General features: G+C 42.1%; 1 protein-coding gene across 3 annotated transcripts; it reads right to left on the bottom strand.

Annotated features, from left to right (window-relative positions):
* Positions 1-1157: 1157 nt before the first annotated feature.
* Positions 1158-19077, bottom strand: rab11fip1b (RAB11 family interacting protein 1 (class I) b). Of its 3 annotated transcripts, XM_083670270.1 has the most exons (6): positions 18629-19077; positions 10232-10674; positions 7565-9674; positions 4449-5975; positions 3355-3469; positions 1158-2556 (listed from the first exon to the last, which is right to left on the bottom strand). In XM_083670270.1, exons 1-6 carry the CDS (start codon positions 18976-18978, stop codon positions 2350-2352), a joined length of 4752 nt encoding a protein of 1583 aa, XP_083526396.1. In that variant the 5' UTR covers positions 18979-19077; the 3' UTR covers positions 1158-2349. The 3 variants fall into 3 exon arrangements, with proteins under 3 accessions (XP_083526396.1, XP_083526398.1, XP_083526397.1); XM_083670272.1 differs by lacking the exon at positions 4449-5975; XM_083670271.1 differs by lacking the exons at positions 1158-2556; positions 3355-3469 and adding an exon at positions 3505-3951.
* Between the last annotated feature and the right edge of the window lie 148 nt (positions 19078-19225).

Below are 19225 nucleotides of genomic sequence, written 5' to 3' on the forward strand. Positions count from 1 at the left end.
CCTTGGCATCCTATGACTATTTCACTGCTCATAGTCTTGCAACCATGACAACCTGGTTGGCACTTGGCAGTACAGTAAAACACAATTTCATCATAGCCATTTACTGGTATGCACTATACACAACTCATTAAAGCCATGAAATTGAATGCTTACATTCTATTGGCTCTAATAATATTTTAGGTATACTGTATACAGCTGTGTACCAACAGATTTTATGCCAAACATTCACCCCCAAAATAATGATCAATTGAATAATCAATTGAAACTAATCTGCAATCACGTTAAATTAACATAAATCCATATACTAGAAATTAATTAGTTGACTAACCCTAACTAACCCAAAGTATTTGGTTCTGGAAATATACATTTCAGAATACTATTTAAACATATGAATTGGGAATTATCTGAGATACTGTATGTACTGTGTTTGACAATAGATAGTATATTCAGTACTTGTTAGACCATTTGATTAACAGTACTTACCTCTTCTACGTCTTTCTCCAACTGGCGGCCTGCTGGAATGTTCTCGTACTACCCACTATCTTCCATGGAACCCCTTTTATGACATCATCCTGCATTATGACATCATGCTGAGCTAGAACTTTATTCTTTTTTTTCTTTATTTTTATTTTTATTATTTACACTTCTTATTGCACTGTTGGAGGAGCCCAAGACTTAAGAATTTCATTGCCAGCGATTGCTCTGTAACTGTTGTGCATATGACAATAAAACCATCTTGAATCTTGAATCTTGAATCTTGAATCTTGAACACCCAAGTCATCCACAATGCTATACAACACAAAAATAAAAAATAAACCTGCAATGCTATACTTCAAACATTAGATTCAGTTGTTATGAACCACTTCTCTGGCAAAGCTGTAACTGTGTTGACGCTTAAGTATTTAAGTATATGGTTATTCTATCTAGTGTACAGTACAGGTACATGTATAGAGAATCCAGGTTGTCTCTTTCAATAAAGGGCTCTCTCCTCCAGCATTTCTGTTTCCTAGTGAGAACGGTGACTATGGCTACTATGCATGTACTAGCTTGGCAGGCAACCTTCTGTGTCAGTTTCACAAATATCAGATAACTGGGAAGGCCCTTACACAGTGTGTGTGTGTGTATGTGTATAATGTCATCTGCAGTACAAACTCATACTTGATTGATTAAAACATGACTTTATTTCTTAATTGTACATAAAAGGTGTACATACATTACCAGCTCCTAGTTAGAGGTTAGGCAGACCAAAAAAGTCCAGCCTATCTTGACCAGTGCTTCAGAAACTCAGACTGCTATCATGCAATCTGTAAAACCCACTAAGTGCATTGATTTGAAAAAAGGCATAGCAAAGTTAATGCCAGTAACATAACCTGGTGAAACTGCATTAATTGATTTTTCAATTCATATGTATCATTATAGAATAGATTAGTCCAATGTAAAGTATTTGTTATTGAAAGTGCTTCAAAATAAGAGGTTACAATCGGAAAAAAATACAGCTCAAATATGTACAACATTTATACATAGGGTTCTACAGTAACAGAGAGAAAATATCCACTTGATTTTGTTTAAAGCTATAGCATGTAGTTTTGCCCTCTTTGGCGACACTGAAAATCTGAAAACGTACAATATGCTACATTTTCTAATAACAGCAAATGTGTGCATATGCACAAAACGTAACAAAACAGCGCTCCTCAATGCACGTTCATAATCATGTGATCTCATTCCTTGATCGCTACTGATTTATTGTCACCATTTTAAAGCTCAAATCTACATATTGGACCTTGATAGCCCTATATTTGCCTCATACACATCACTACAAATAAATCTATTTGACATGCAAACCAGCCTTCTCTTTGCTATCATTTAATTGAACGTTGCTCTGAAATTAGCCGTCTAAATAGAACCACCAAATCATTATTTTCATCTCAACAAAACCCCAGGGGTTCCAGATAAGGAATGGAAAAAGGGCCTTTATGGAACATATTTAAAACAGTTCAAAATGAAGTCAGACTGTCTAACATTAGAAGAAACATCCTGCTTTCAATGGTGTTTGTCAATCAGACTTCATACATTAAACTTCTGTCTTCATTACCAATCAAAAAGTGTACACTAGACTGTTCGGTAGGAAAATAGTCATAGCAGAGCAAGAGCTGACTGATTTGCTTTGTTTCATTTGATATTCAGCAAAGCAACGACCGCTATAGCGGTGGGACGGTTGAGAAGCTAGGAGGAGGCACACAAACAGACAATCTTTAAGCAGCATAATAAGCAGGCGGCATCAAGGTTGATAAACAGAAAGCCTTGCTCCGCTTGGTTGAAGAGTAGATTATCAGTAGAGTGGTCCTAGTCCTAGAGGTCCCTCTTGAGTGAGTTCAAGGACATCAGGATGCTGGGTTTCTCCTCTATGACACGCACCAGCAGGTTGTCAATGTACTGCTCCAGCTCTGTGATCTTGCTGTTCTTCTTGGAGAGCTGGTCCTGCTGCTTAACCACCAGGGAGATGAGCTCCTCCTGGGTCAACTGGGAGTATGGCCCCTGGCCCCTGGCCTCTTTCACCTGGAGGACATGGAAGTGATGTAGCTCATTGTTAATGCAAGACATATGATGTGGTATTTCCATCAAAAAAAATCTCTTAGGCTATGCCATGCAATATCAATAATATCCCCTTGGAAAAGCACGTTCAAAACATTGTCCATAACTTGATACACCCTGAGGATCACTCCTGCCTTTGTTTTGCAAAGATCATATTTGAATGTACAATAATAAGTGATGCAACATTTGCTAAACCCAGCATGGGAATATCAGGAATTGCTACAGTATCAGGAAGTTGCAATAGAGGGCATGGGGCTGGTGTAATGTAAGCCTAAGCTTACTCAATTCAGGTCCTGTAGAGAAAGGGATGGGGTTGATGCTCACACATATTTCAACACCAAAGGCCAAATCCAGAGTCGATCATGCTAGCATAATAATACACATACCAAACATGGCTATAGTATGTGAGAATAATTTATTAAAAAAAAGTATTTTTAGGTCTCATTAAAACTAACTGTGTACTATATGCACCAATGGACTGTAGGATTAATTGAATGAGGACATTCCCATATAGAGCTTGGGGGCTGGTTCAGTATCCTGCTACCTACTGCCAAGTGTACAATATTCATGTGTTATAATTGAGTAGATGCCCTGGTGTGCATATTAAAAGACAGCATGCAGTCATTACTTATTCAGTGCACACACACCTCCACAGAGCTCTGCTGACAAATAAGTCAAACTGTAGCAAGTTATTTTATTCACCTACTACCTGTGTATGAGCTTAGCTAAAAGTTGACGCATGGCATTTGATTCATATGGTACCTTAAACGTCTCTTGAATGCCACCAGGGATTGCTGCAGATTTGCCACCTTGTCCCTCCTGGATGTCAGAGGCTGGCTGGTTTTCCAGGGAGCTCAATGGTTTTACTGGATGAGGCCTGCAAGAGGCAGAAGGAAGGTGATTGAGGGAGGGGGTGAGAAAGAGAAGGAGAGAGAAAGAGATTAAAAGTGTTAATTAACCTGACTGCTATTTATTGGTGTGTATTGGTTTATTTTTTAGATAGTGAGATAGGTAGATCGACAGCAAGAAAGACAGATTGGAAGATGTTGTGTTATTTACATTTACATTTATGGCATTTAGCAGATGCTTTTATCCAAAGTGACTAGTGAATCATCTATCCATCAGTCATCATAAGATAAAGTAATCAATGCTTAGACCAGGGGCCATAGGCAGTCACAATGCTAGAAGAATATATATATATATTTTTATTAACAGGAGAGAAACTTGTATAGGGAGGTAGAGGGGGTGAAGAGGTCTTTAGGAGGGACCGTTAAGATGTTAAGATGTTGTTACTGTATATGTGTGTGTGTTGGGAGAAACACACACAAGGGTCAGCCAGCAGGCCTAATTAACAGTGACCTGTCAGGGGAATATAAAGGAGAGGTTTTCTTCCACTGGAGGAGAGGGACTCATTCAATTGGATGACCCTTATCAGTTAAGACATGACAGACATTCTGAGCAGGGTCCATAAGCTCTCTATCACTTACTCCATTCCATGAGACATCAACATGCTTATCTCTCTGACCCTGAGTCACAATGGTATTTTTACAGGCTCAACTAAGCCTCATCTGGGATTCTATAACAACTTGACAAAAGCAGTGCAAACAACAACAACAGGCTGGCATTGTATGTACTGTAGCCGCATACTTGAGTAAGACTTAAAATTATAATTGTATTTGCATTAATTACTCAGTAAATGGTATTTCATTACTTAACAGTGCTGATACTGAGGAGCTAATTATTTCTGTGCGTATTCACTTCTTCATAATTACAGGAGACAGAAGAGGGTTTGTGGACTCATAATATACACATCTGCTACACACTGCTACTGGAGAAGGCTGAGAGCTCTCTCTCACCTGCATGTGGTTGATGCAGGCCTGTCCCTTTTCCCTCCTGCCTCCTCTCCATTGCACTGGGCTGCACTGGGCTGCGCCTCAGAGGGCAGAGACCCGGCATGCTGCAGCACGGTCCTCTGGCCAGCTGGCTCAAGCCGGGGATGGACGTTTCTCTTGCCCTTTGACCACTTCAGAGGCTCAGGGTGGGATAGGGAGGAGGGAGTTGGAGATGGGGACATATCTGACCCGCGATTCTGCCTTTTCTCAGGGATACTTGAGGAAGTCACGCTTGAGGTGAGGGACCTTATGCTTTGGATGCTCATAGAACACTGGTCATCTGCACCCTCTTCTCTAGAGGTAGCTGGTATCTTGACTGGAGGCAAGGGAGCACGGACACGCTTTATTGATATACTTTTGGTGCCATCTTCAGCAGCTAACACATCTGTCACTGGAAGGTCCTGAGTGTCCCCAGCTACTCTCTCCTGTAACAAGCATGGATCTGCATGTTTGGGGGGACAACTATGATGATCATCAGGTATCGAGTCCAGGCTCTCTTTATTGTCACTTGATCTTCTGTCAATAGACTGATTTTCTCTGTCGTCCTCTGCAAAGGGATTTGGTTCAAACACAGCTGAAGGGATGTTAGATTGCAGGAGGTCTGCTTTTGGAGAAAGGTTGTGTTTATCCATCCTCTTCCCGGAGGTAAACACCTGTCTTAATTCCTTCACTGAACAGTGTTTATCTAGGATATTCAAGTCGTTTACCTTAGGGTCTGGGGTGGACTGCTGTCTGCTGATCAACACTGTGGGTTCTGCCATACTGTGTTTCTCAATATGTTTTGGGTCATCTACCTCAGGTTTTGGCATCGTCTTCCCTCCCAGCGAAGAGGAATGGGGCTTGGAGGGGGCTTGACCTTTATTGTGTTTGGCCACTTTTAACCCACCTGTGGCAGATGCTATGGCTTCCTCTGTTTGGCTATCATAGTGATTAGACCTCATACCTTCTGTCACCACAACGTCACTGGTATGTTCCATTTGAGCTGTGGAGGAAGACCTCAGTGGAGTGATCATCTGCACCAGACGCTGAGAGAAAACATCAGAAGTTGAGGCATGTTTGTCCCTTCCCTGTCTGTCCATCTCCCTCTGTCCCAGGTTGACTCTGGTCATACCCAGGTCCATCTGTGTCTGGTTTTGAGCCCCATACTTTTCCTTCAAGCTGCTTGGAGGCTGTGGAGCTGGTCGACGCTTGTCCCGGCTTCCACTAGGATGTTCCTGACAACCTGAGCCCATGCTCTCCTTTAGCTGGTGGTCATCTCTGCTTTCCACCAATAAGGTTTGAGAATGATGTCGGGGAGGAGGGGCCGGTTTTGACGACCGCTGGTTGTTGGGGGGCAGAGGGGCAAGCCGTTTCTTCTCCAGATCAGTGGGCAAGTCCTGGGCAGGGTTTGTTTGACCACTAGGGGACTCCATAGAGCTCTCCAGTTCAGAGGGGAGTAAGAATGGGTTTGAAGATATAATAGGCAGGGAAGGTATCGCATATGAAGGGGAACTAGAAGAGTAGAATCAAGGAGAGGAGGGTTCAGTGAGAAAAAAAACATCAGCACTTAATAGCAGCATGAGATGGTTGACTTCACAAATTCCAGCTTTACAACATGGTCTAATAACAAGCCATTGAAAACAAATAATATTGTATGTGACTGCATAGGGAGGATGTATTGCTAAAAGTGAAATGATGAAAGACTATGAAATAACGATGAAAAGGAAATTGTAATTTGCTACTTGAGATTGCCATTTCCTTAAGTCAGCAATCCAATGTTTAAATGGAATTCTTTAGATTTTCCACAAGGTCAAGGAGTATCTACCACAAACTAAAGAGGTGTTAAAAATCCTATGAAGCTACTGAATTTGGAACAAATTCACCAGGTAAGACAAAGGAAGGACAGGTGGATTTATTTATTAGGCAAGTCACATAATACTACTGTTAGTTACACAAACACAGAGATGCACAGATAATGAATATGAAATATGAATATGAAAATTAATAACAATTATTTGAAAATGATATATGCAGACAATCACCTGTGAATACTCTTGAGCAACCACCTGTTTGTTTTTACTATCCTGGTCATGGCCCTGTTGGTTTGGTTCAGCCTCATCTAGGTACAATGAGTAATTCAGCGTCTACGCCATAGTAAAAAACTTGGGCAATCACCTAATGTTTTGTGTCTCGCTCTACCAACTTTAATATGACATCTAGTATAATGAGGTGAGATTCATGCGAGAAATAACCAATCTCAGCTGAGCAAAAGCTCTCAAATGTGCAGTCACACACTCAAAAGCATCTACACCCCCGCCCCCACATACACACACACACACACACACACACACACACACACACACACACACACACACACAGCAATGAAATGTTCATGAAGGTTTTTTAATGAGATGTGCATGTTAGAGCAGAGTCACGTACTACAGCCCAATACCGTAGGTACCATCATGAACCTGAATCGAGCTCACACTTTACACCAAACGTCTCCAACACACTGACATCTCGCTCACTGTCTCATATCATGTCTTATAATGAGTTTCCTTTCCCTTTCCTATTCATTGTGCATCACAGCATGCATACAGCTCCAACAAACCATTCCAATTACACACATCTTCCACAACCAGTCACAACATGCCACATCCATAAATGGGGCTCATTTCTGATTAACTACTGGGTATTAACGTCTTTGGCAAGATGACAAGGTTTCAACATAAGTCAGACCTCTGCGCCACCCTGCTCTGACAGCACAGATAAAAGAGAAATGTTAGCATCATTTAGACAATGTTAGAAGATGAAAGGGAACAGTTTTCAAGAGAAGAGTTGGGTGAAGATTATGAGAGAGAGAGATAGAGAGAGAGAGGTGGAGTTAGTGTGCGTGTATGGTAGGAGCTAGGTCTTTGGGGGGTTTAGAAGAAACCTTTTTTTTTCTCCCTGACATTTTCAGAGACAATATTAAATACTGTATCTTGATTTCAAACCACCCAAGGGGTAAATATGCGTGTGTATGTATGTGTGTGTGTGTGTGTGTGTGTGTGTGTGTGTGTGTGTGTGTGTGTGTGTACGGGTATACAGCTGGGACTGACCTTGGCTTGACTGCTGACACTTTAGCTGTCCGGCTGAGGGGTCCAGTAGGAGAGGCGGAAGAGGTGTTCTCAAAGGGATTAGTAGAGGTGATGTCATCATCAAATGGATTGGTGGAAGGGACCTCTTCAAATGGATCATTGCCCATCAGGGCCTCTCCCTCTCTTTTTTGCTCCATCTGTTTCTCAACATCTGTCAATGTCACCCTTTCCTGCTCATAACTTTTCTCTTCCTCAGTCTCATTTTTCTCCTCTTCTCTCATCTTAATCTCCTGCTGTCTTCTTTCTTCTTCCCTTCTCCTCCTCTCGTCATCCAATCTAGCCCTCTCTTGCTCCTCCATCAGCTTTCTCCTCTGCTCCTCCACCCTCTTTCTCTCCTCTTCTTCCTCCCTCTTCCTCCTTTCCTCTTCAGCACTCATTCTTTCATGTTCCTCTTTCCTCATCATCTCTTCCTCTAACCTTATCCTTTCCCTCTCCTCTCTCCTTTTTTCCTCTTCCTCCTTCTTTCGCATAATCTCCTCTTCCCTTCTTATTCTTTCTTCCTCCCTAACCTTCCTCTCCTCTTCCTCCTTTCTCAGTCTATCCTGCTCCTCCTCCTCTTCCCACCTCATTCTTTCCTTTTCCTCCATCCTCCTCATTTCTTCCTTTCTTAACCTTTCATCATCCTCCTCTTCTTCTTCCCTTTTCATTCTCTCTTCCTCCTCCCTCACCCTTCTCTCCTCTTCCTCCTCCCTTAGCCTATTCTCCTCTCTCCTCACTTGTTCCTCTTCCTCTCTCCTCCTTCTCTCCTCCTCCTCCTTTCTCAGTCTAACCTCCTCTTCCATCCTGCCTCTTTCTTCCTCCTTCTTTCTTTTATCCTCTTCCTCCTGCCTCTGCATTCTTTCCTCTTCCTCCTCCCTTAGCCTATTCTTCTCTCTCCTCACATGTTCCTCCTCCTCCCTCGCCTTCATTCTCTCTTCCTCCTGTCTCATCCTTCTCTCCTCTTCCTCCTTTCTCAGCCTATTCTCCTCTCTCCTCATTTGTTCCTCTTCCTCCTTCTCTCGCATAATCTCCTCTTCCCTTCTTATTCTTTCTTCCTCCCTAACCTTCCTCTCCTCTTCCTCCTTTCTCAGTCTATCCTGCTCCTCCTCCTCTTCCCACCTCATTCTTTCCTCTTCCTCCTCCCTTAGCCTATTCTCCTCTCTCCTCACTTGTTCCTCTTCCTCTCTCCTCCTTCTCTCCTCCTCCTCCTTTCTCAGTCTAACCTCCTCTTCCATCCTGCCTCTTTCTTCCTCCCTCTTTCTTTTATCCTCTTCCTCCTGCCTCTGCATTCTTTCCTCCTCTTCCTCCTTTCTATGTCTATCCTCCCTCTTCATTATTTCTTCCTCCTCCCTCTTCATTTTAACCTCTTCCTCTTTTCTTATTCTTTCGTCTTCATAATACCTCTCCTCTTCTTCTACTCTCCACTTTTCCTCCTCCAACCTCCTCTCCTGATCTTCCTTCCTAGCTGTCACCTCCTCATCCTCCTCTAGTTTCCTCTTCCTCTCTTCTTCCTCAATCCTTATCTTTTCCTGCTCATCTATTCTTTTCTTTGCCTGTTCCTCCTTCCAAATTCTCTCTTCCTCTTCAATTCTCCTCTTCTCCTCAACCCAAATTCTCTCCTCCTCCTCTACTCTCATTTTTTCCTGCTCCTCATTCCTCATCCTTTCCTCCTCCTCTAACTTCCTCCTCTGCTGTTCTTCCTTTCTCTTCCTCTCCTCCTCTATCCTAACCCTCTCCTCTTCCTCCTCCCCCTCGCCGTCTTCCTCCTCATCTGGCCTGCTGCTCTCCTTCAGGGCCCTGAGAGAGTCCATGGAGGTGCCAGAGCTCTTGCGACCCTGGGCCCTGCGGAGGTCCTCCATGGAGCCATGGCCTGAGCTGGCCAGGCTGAATGTAGAGCCAGCACGGGAGCTCCGGGGCTGAGGCTCTTCTGTGTATACATGACTGCCGTTGATGCACAGGTTACTCTGCTCTGCAGCTGGGGCAGGGGCAGCACCCTGCTTAGAGCGCCCAAACATGGACAGGGGGCCCTGGGAACCCTTACTGTCTGAGCTGCCTGTGCGCTTATGGGTCAGAATCTTGAATTTCTTTTTACCTATGGAGGAGAAATAGAGAAAGGTCAAGGCAAATAATTTCCGTTTTGCACTGGCTGAAAATACAGCCCATAGAGTCCCATCACTGTGTGAGGGACTAGTTAATCAGGAAAACGATTAATACGTTAAAGGGGCAATCTAGGATTCAAACAAAAACAACAACAAACCAGTCTCCCTGCCACTCTTTTTGGTAAACAGCCAAGGGATAGGGCTGGATAACTGTAACCACTCCCAAATTCATAGATGGGGCTATGGATGCAAGGACTGATTATCCTAAAATTCTAAAATCTAAATTATAGTTTTAACCATGTTTTGAAGCTATACAGTGTTTGTTTACCATTATATTGTGTATAACCAATGGAGTTCTGATGGGGTAAGACTATTGAACTGAACTCATGAGGTATTTCTAAGTTATATTCTTCAAGAATCAATGGCTATATATCATTAATTTAGAAGTCCAAAATGGAGGTACCAATCCCAGATTGCCCCATTTAACATAGGGAACAAGAGGACAGGTGAATAGGCAGGGGTGTGGGGTGTGTTGAGTGTTGACGCTCACCTTCAAAGGAGTCCACATTGAGGCCTGAGGAGCGGCTGCCAGTCAGTGAGGAGTTCTTCTCAGGCAGAGGCCCCAGTACAGACATAGACTGAGACATGTTACGCTGTAGGTTAGACTTGGAAGAAAAGAGCGACTTCAGCTTGTGTTTCTTCTTTTTGTCTCCTTTGTCTGGACCTCCTTCGGCATCATCATCCCCCTCTCCCTCACTGTCTGTCAGAACCTGGGTGAAGGACGGCACCACGGCAGATGCAGAGTCCGATAGGCCCTCCTTCTTTTTGCCGCGGACCTTATCCTTGAATTTGCCCAGGCGAGACCGTGGCTTGTTTGTAGCAGAGAGGTCAAACATGCTGGCTGTCATGTTGTTCTTCATGAACTGGATGTCCAGCAGCACCTCTCCCCTCTCTTTGTCTGGCTTGCCTGCCTTGTCCAGTAACTTGAACCATCTGTGGAGAGAAGATTGGAACAACGTAATGCTTCATTAATTAGAAGCAAAATGGGTACAAAATAAACATGTTCCTGTTTGGGGATAAAAAGGACCAATGTTTCTTCTTTGTTCCGTCTAGTTCAGTCAGTTCAAGTGTACTGCCTCCCCAAGGTCTCATGGTCAATCACAAGGAGCTTGTTAGTACTGAAATAATTGTCAATGTTAAGGTACTCAAAACCTGGGTCATCTTTTCAATTTATTTAAAATACTGTTCAGACTGATCTGTATTAAACAAAAAGACCCAGGAAGGCTGGGGATCGAACATTGAGTCTGCCTCTGGGCCTCTTAGTTCTGAAGGACACTGAATCTACAGTACATGTTCTGATGCCAGAAAGAAAACAAGCTTCCATCGATGGCATAGCTAAATTTTTTCTCAGCTCTAAACCTTGGATGGTTTGCGGGGGTTTTCATAACCAAGAGAGTGATTCCAGGGAATGCTCTTTTTCTCTTTCAAAATGGTTACAGCTCCAGTCATGAAAATGGAGGTCAATAGTTTCCTCAGGTTGGCATAAAGGAAACAGCTGATGATGATGATGATGATGGGAGTGAATGCTTGGAAAGTCTGTTGAGGCAATTGTGAGTCACACTCATGGCTAAAGGGAACAGTGTATTTGTATACTATGACTAGTGTGCGTGGCAGGGGAGACTGGTGGAGGTAGAAATCTGAGGACAGGTTCATTGTAATCCTTGGAATGGAATAAGAAATGGTAAACATGTGTTTGATGCGATTCCTCATTCCAAGCATTACAATGAGCCTGTTCTCCAATTTCTACATCCACCAGCCTCCCCTGGTGCGTAGATATTACTATATTATTACTACTGTGTCTTCTTGTGGTGCTGTGTCTGCACTGTTGATCAGCCTCCCTTACTGTGCAAATGTAATGCAGTGGGAAGATTAATGCTATGTCTACTCTAAATGTACATCATATGAACTTGCATGTAGAAATATCTGATTGAAAGTCAATTCAAACTATAGTCCATTCAGGATCATACTCAATGAATAACTCTTCAGGCCCTTTTCTATAACTAATGCAGTTTATTCACTAAATAAAAACAGAACACCATGGTAGCATATATTGTGTTCCTCTATGGCATGTTTAATCTACTGATACTGCAGAGGATGCTTTTTGAAGGGATGAGGAATTGTGTATTCTTGAACAAGGAATTGAAGCAATTCATTTCATGCAGTGACAGTCCATGCTGCCTGGTTCAGTGAGCCTCATGGTGTCACACAATGTATAAAACATCACACAATACTCTAGAAGTTCCTCACCTTACATATCATTTATAATAGATCATTTTGTTTTAAAGAAAGTTGAGCATGTAGAGTGTCTCAGCTGTGCACTCTCATAACACTTCCATATCAAGCACTGATTCCAATTTTCAACTGAACAATGAAGAGTACGAGTCAGCATGAAAAATCTCTGTCAAGCAAAACCTAAGGCCTGAGGTCACTAGCTCTTCACCCATCCGTCCTAGGAAAACAGCACCAGCTGAAATGAAAGGAAATGAGGAAGGATGGGGGCAGAGGGTCAGAGAGTGTGTGTGTGTGTGTGTGTGTGTGTGTGTGTGTCCATGGATATCTTCTGAGAGGTTACAATAACAAAAGAGCTTAATGCTGTGACTGCAGCTTCTTATCGTCAGGCATTCAATGTCAAACTGAACCCAAAGGCCATGAGACAGATTGGCTGCTCAGTGCTCCCAGAATGTAAAACACATTAATGGCCCCGACACAGGCGGAGCATCAGCTCATTATGGTAGCAGTACAGTAGCTTTGTTAGGAGGGTATATTGGGGAATAGCAAGACAATGCAAATAGGAGTGTCGTAATAGTTGGCATCAGTAGTTAGTTAGTTAGTTAGTTATTATTGTTGTTTCAGTCATTAACATAATTGTACAATTGATAGAAAATTACAGACTTTGCCAACTTTACCATTTCTAACAAAAGCTTGTTCAACCTGTTCTTCTACATAACTATGCACTGTAGTTTTCACAACTCTATGAAAACAAATCTTACATAATGAGTTATGTGCAGCCTACAGTATGAACACGTTTTGACCATTACATCACTGTGATATATATATAGGGGATGTGAAAGAGCCTGAGGTAGATTATAAAATGTGGCGTCATGCATAAACAAGTTTTCTGTTTACGTAAGACCTCTCCCTAATGAGAGAGGCTATTGATTCTAAAAACACAGACCCAGCCTGTGGAATACCAGCAGCTTCACGCCCTCCTCCCATGTTTCTGACTGGCCTACACCCCAGAGACTCATCCTCTCCATTTACTCCTCCTTGCGTATGTATGGCATGTACACCGCCAACACGTCAGGGAGAGAAACGCCTACTCCAGGAATCTGCTCAGGGACCACACAACTGTCACAATTGATATCGTATGCAACAGACAAAAGGCGCTGTAGAATGTGGCCGTGAATGTATTAACGGATGCCAGTGAAAATGGGTGTGAGAGTGAGGGTGTGATGTACTGTTGTACTGTTGTGTATTCAATAAAATAAATGTTTTAAGTTATATAATATGAGTTGTCAATAGCCAAAAATGATTCAATTTCAATTGTACCAACATTTAATTGAGCACCATACCTTAAAATTTAAGTATCACATTTTCATGTGCTACATTTTCACAGGCAACAAATCTTTATGAAATGGCCTATATTTAGTCTGTCACCACTGGAGTAGCTATCATGTGTCTATTGTTATTGTCCTATGTTATGTAGTTGCTATGGCTGTCACTGTCTATTTTATTAAGCTGTATTTTAATTGTGTCTGCTTGTGTGTCTTAGAAGTTATCGTGTCTTTTAACTTGTGTCTTATGTTTGTTGTTATACACCAAAAATACAATTATTTAAATAAAACACTATAGGGGCTGGTTTCCTGGTATCCACAGATTAAATGTAGTTCTAGACTAACATGTTACATGCATCTTAAATGGATATTTTCAATAAAAAATGTTATTTAGTCCAGTGCTAGGCTAATTCTGTGCCCAGGAAACCACCCCTAGTAGTAGTCATGCAAGCAAAAGCATAAAACCAACCCATCAAGGGTTAGGCCTACACTGCCTATTTTCAGCAAACCCAATTATTCGCTCATCCTAATATGGCTGGGTAATGCAATTGACATTAGACAACAAAGTCAACAAAGTTCATTCTTCTTTCTGAAATGTCAAGATGTTTTAAAAGTTGCTTAGTGAACATGACACACCCAGAGACAATCCTTGAACATGCCTGCATGGATTTATCATTAGAGCCGACAGATATATCAGAGCACTGTTATTATTATTGGCCTTTTACAGAAATATCTGTATGGTACATATTTATCCATAACCAATGTGCGTCAGACTCATATTGTGAAATTATAAAACTTTTTTTTAAAAACTGTGTAATTGGGTTTTTCCAGAACAAATTATACCCCTGTAGAGCTTTTTATGAATGAATAATCTCGTTGTTATTGGCGTTTGCTGTTACTGAATTTAGCGAAGTAACTTTAGCTCTTTGGACTGCAGTCAATTACCACAGTTGCTAACTAAAAGGGTGTAAGATATTATTTACCAAACATTTATTTCACCAGTTAATATGGCTAGCTTGTATCCATGATTTTCAGAGTCCGACGTTCTAGCTAATTTTGGTCACAAGCAGCTTCGGTGAGTAATTCAAACTAACAAATCAGCATGGACCGGACGACGCAGGTTTGTTTACTCTGGTGAAGAGAGCGGAATATACTGCGTTGATAAAGTTTGTCTTGGGGAGGGGGTGGGCTGGAATAAACCATTACTGGAAATTACAGTGGTTGGCAACTCTTATGTCTTAAGAATGTTTTTCACAGTGCATTTTTGTATTCGTTTGTAAATGAAATATACTGAGTATAACAAATTATTAATTGGATGATCAAACTGTCACATCAAGGAAGATTGAACAGCAAATCACTGATATCAATAATCAGTGCACTAAACATGTAGGATTCTCATATGGGATAAGTAACTGTGCACATAAAATAAAATAAAATGTTGCACTATTTATCAATGGAGACCATTTCACATCATTATTGAGATATGGATGTTTGCCTAATCATCTTTATGCCATTGTTTAGTTATGAAAACTGTGCTAAAAAGGAACTCTGTGAAAAAAATGTAAATGTATATATCATGGGTAATGTTTTATTGCCACACTTCGGACCCGTTAATACCAATCGATCATCGCTTGAATGCCACAGCCTATTTGAGTATTATATGTGCATCCCTTCATGGCCACAATTTATCCATCTTCTAATGGCTACTTCCAGCATGATAATGCACCATGTCACAAAGCAAAAGTCGTCTCAAACTGGTTTCATGAACATGACAATGATATATATATATAGCTTGCATCTGTGTGTATATATATATATATATATATATATATATATATATATATATATATATATATATATATATATATATATATATATATATATATATATAGGCAGATATCAGTTATCTGTGAATGTTATCGGTTGGGCTCTACTTATAATTGCTGTCGTCTGAACTGTGCCGGTACTGTACTGTTAGAACCAAGCGGTTCTGTACTGTTAGAACCAAGCGGACAACAACCTGCTAGGGCGGGGCTCCAAGAAGAGGAGAAGTAACTTTCTTCATCATCAACAAAAGGGAAGTTGCAACATACATCTAAGTGGCGTGTCAGGGTGGAGGAAACAGCACAGGAGGAACTGTCAGTGAATAGGTAACTTCATTTTCTATGAAAAGGCCTGCTGAAACTGCATCTGTACTCAGCAGTCTTCCAGTCCTGTGTGGAGAACACAATGTGCTAACAGACAGGGCTAACAGACAGTGTATGACTCAGCATCTGTTATTGTTATCATGGCCCTTTCAGCACACACAGTACACACTTCCTGTGTAACCCTCAATGACTGATAAAGCCATGCTTAAACCTTTCTTATCGCAATGCTCAGCTGAATATGTGTGTGTGTGTGTGTGTGTGTGTGTGTGTGTGTGTGTGTGTGTGTGTGAGAGAGAGAGAGAGTAGTAAAAAATGGTAATGTCCTTGTTGTAGATAAAATGGTGCTTGTTGATGCAAAAGTGTGCAACAAACAAATGGTATTCCATGTCATGCTCTATCCAATGGGAGATCAAGCATTAAGAATGTATAGGCACCGTAAAACATGTTATCAACATTCAACAGCCTAGGTACATTAAAAACTGTTATATCAACATTCAACATCTAAACTCTAAGTATATGACTTCTGGGTTCAGATCTGATTCTATCAACTCATGTACTGTAACCCCTCAGAGAGTCGAAGGGCAAGGACTCCATTTTCAAATGCAAACACAGCTCAGAGTTAGTCACAAATCATTGCCAGGGCCAAGCATGTGTGTCGTGCCAACGTTTTTGCAGAGTGCCAACTGAAACTTGCATTCTATGAATGAAACATTATTATTTGTGTGCCAAAACTAATTGAATTCTTATTTTTCAAATCAAAGACATCTGTTTGAGAGTTAGTAGAGCCTCTTGCACTCGGTTTGGCAGGAGTTAGTGAGAATTGGCAAAGCAAGGCTATGTAAACAGTAACACTGAGTTATCTGCTTCAAGTGAAACATAACACGGTCTGTTTGGGAGCTGGTACGGCTAGTCAAGCCCTGCACTGAGAGAAGGAGCACACAGGGAACTAGTCATCACACTGTTTGTGTTTCTCAGATAAACACATTGGAATGTGAGTCTAAAGCTGGATTTATCCTCAGAAAGCAGGTGCACCACAGTCAACAATGAGAAAAGCACACCATGCAGAAACTCACTGAACACCAATGAAAATGTCTGTACATCAGTATAATAATAATAATAATATTTTTCTAAAGAACACATCAGGCTATGATTATCCAACAGCCTGCTGTGAGAGGGAATATACTTATCTATTAAGCCTGCAATGAATCATGTATATGAACCACACAAACAGAGTAAGTTGCCTTAAATCACGTTTTCAAAAAGGTGGAGAAAATCTTTGGGGAAACTCAGGAGATAGCATATAAAAGCAGCCGGACACAATGTTCTGTTGAAGTTTGGCATTTGAGGTAAAGGGCAACGCTAACAATAATGTCACATGAACCGATCACTATCAAACAGAAAAAAAGAATAACAGTAGTGCAGATCCTAAATCATGTCTTCTAGTTAACTCCTGTTGTAAACAGCAAACTGTACCTCAGCTCCAAACCAATTATTATCAGAGAGGGGAGACTATACTTTATCTCAGTCATGAGAAGACTGTCTGACACAAAATAAAGAGATAGCAAATCAACATATCACAAAACTCACAGTAGATCTTACACAATCTGACCAAGAAGGGATCTGATTACACTCATAGGACAAAGCAGGATCATCTTTCAAGAGAGTCAACTTACCAGACAAGGCATAGACTACAGAGCCACAAAACAAAAACATACACATAAAGACAGACAATTAACAAACACACAGGGCAAGTACCTAACTTTAAAGCTGTGTGTATGTGTGTGTTGTGTGTTTGTGGAGGAATAAACCACCTGGTGTAGGAGAAATGCACAGAGAGGACTTAGTGAGTTCTTATATTACTCTGTGTTTGTGAAATTACAGCAGCCCAATTAGTAAACGCCTTCTGTCCTCCGATTTGATAGGTCAGCAGGGAAGTTTGCATTAATATATAATTGTTCTGTTATTCCAATGGGAATGACCAATCCTGGGCCAGCAAGGCCTCATCACAGTTGTTACCATTGAACAATAACCAATAATGAGAGAGGTCATCATGGGACCTGGTAATGCACACCAATGGTAAGGAGGGCCAGTGGTTAGGAGAGAGGGCTAGTGGTTCAGAGAGAGGGCCAGTGGTTAGGAGAGAGGGCCAGTGGTTAGGAGAGAGGGCCAGTGGTTCAGAGAGAGGGCCAGTGGTTAGGAGAGAGGGCCAGTGGTTCAGAGAGAGGGCCAGTGGTTAGGAGAGAGGGCCAGTGGTTAGGAGAGAGGGCCAGTGGTTAGGAGAGAGGGCCAGTGGTTAGGAGAGAGGGCCAGTGGTTCAGAGAGAGGGCCAGTGGTTAGGAGAGAGGGCCAGTGGTTAGGAGAGAGGGCCAGTGGTTAGGAGAGAGGGCCAGTGGTTAGGAGAGAGGGCCAGTGGTTCAGAGAGAGGGCTAGTGGTTAGGAGAGAGGGCCAGTGGTTAGGAGAGAGGGCCAGTGGTTAGGAGAGAGGGCTAGTGGTTCAGAGAGAGGGCCAGTGGTTAGGAGGGAGGATCAATAAATTCCTCCACAGCCATTTACAAAAGGGGAGTGTGCATGAGCTAAATAATCCTGGCACTGGCATGTGAAATTAGTTGGGGGGGAACATTTTTATAATTGGGTGTTGTGCTGCTGGCATATTGCACTGTGATAATCTGGCATTTCAGTGGGCAACCCTGGCCAAACCATAATCACTCATTGGGAGGAGAGGGCAAGAAGAGTGGAGAGAACATTCAGCTACTATTTTGCAGCTACATTACTATATTACATTAAAGCTACATTACTATTTTACATTAAAGCTACATTACTACTTTGTCTCTTGCCTCTCTGCTGAATTAACTGACTGTCAGTCAAGAAAAACCACGGGAGGGTAAAGCAACTTACATAATCAGAACATATCAGATTGCTAAACAGATACCAACTTTCCTGGAGCCCTGGACATCCTGTGTCCTTGCTGAAAAAAACTTATTTAATGTGATTTAGAGGGGAAACAGCTCTCAGTGCAATGACACGTGAGTTTTTATTTCTATTTGCGCATTTTGATCATTGAAAAAGGAAATTACCCTTATTTTCAAGGTTGAGGTAGGCCTAACTCATACATGTTGTGTTGTCAATCTTTAAGACTGTGGGTAAAGACAAAAGCTGTGACCACACTGAATGAACTTGAACACTCACTCAGTCTTATTGCGGGATTTAACCTCGTTGAGCTCCAACAGGTTGATGACTGCTTGCCCGAGCAATTTATCTGGTCCCACGAGAGCCCGGTGCATTACGTGGACGTTTAGTGTACAACGCTCTATGTTACCGTGGTGGAATAGCGGCAGGTCGAACGTGGCCTCCTCCTTCCACACCGGTGCCACGCTCTTCTCCACCACCGCAGTAGAGAACTTGTCCTTGGCCACTTGCATGATGGCGTACGCGTCGTTGGTGCCATGTTTCCCTTTTATCCTCAGGCTTCTTGCCTGAAGCACCGTTACCTGTGCGCTTGTAGGATACCACTGCTGACTCTGATCTGCTAGAGACATGACTGACACCTACGGAGGTTTAGATGCGTGGATAACTCCGAATACCTGTCTCGGTATGTTGGTTAGAAGTGGATGGATAAGTTAATGTTACACGGCCAGGGAAAAGTTTTACCTATGAACATTTGAGGAAACAGCTGACTGGGCGTGGTAAATTCTAGATGACGTGAAGACGAGTGTTTCGTGGGGGAGGACTGCTGAAGTCACTCCTCCCTCATAGATTAGTCAATGGAGCAACGGAGCTCGACTT

Source organism: Argentina silus, assembly GCF_951799395.1.
Source record: "Argentina silus genome assembly, chromosome: 5".
In the NCBI taxonomy this organism is placed as follows: domain Eukaryota; kingdom Metazoa; phylum Chordata; class Actinopteri; order Argentiniformes; family Argentinidae; genus Argentina; species Argentina silus.

What these genes read in the sequence shown, in the direction of transcription:
- rab11fip1b (XM_083670270.1), bottom strand. Translation starts at nt 18,978, where the DNA reads ATGTCTCTAGCAGATCAGAGTCAGCAGTGGTATCCTACAAGCGCACAG. An exon ending in GTGTCAGCAGTCAAGCCAAG is followed by an intron (nt 5,976 to 7,564) that starts GTCAGTCCCAGC and finishes CTACTCTTCTAG; the next exon opens with TTCCCCTTCATATGCGATAC. An exon ending in GCATTCAAGAGACGTTTAAG is followed by an intron (nt 2,557 to 3,354) that starts GTACCATATGAA and finishes CATGTCCTCCAG; the next exon opens with GTGAAAGAGGCCAGGGGCCA.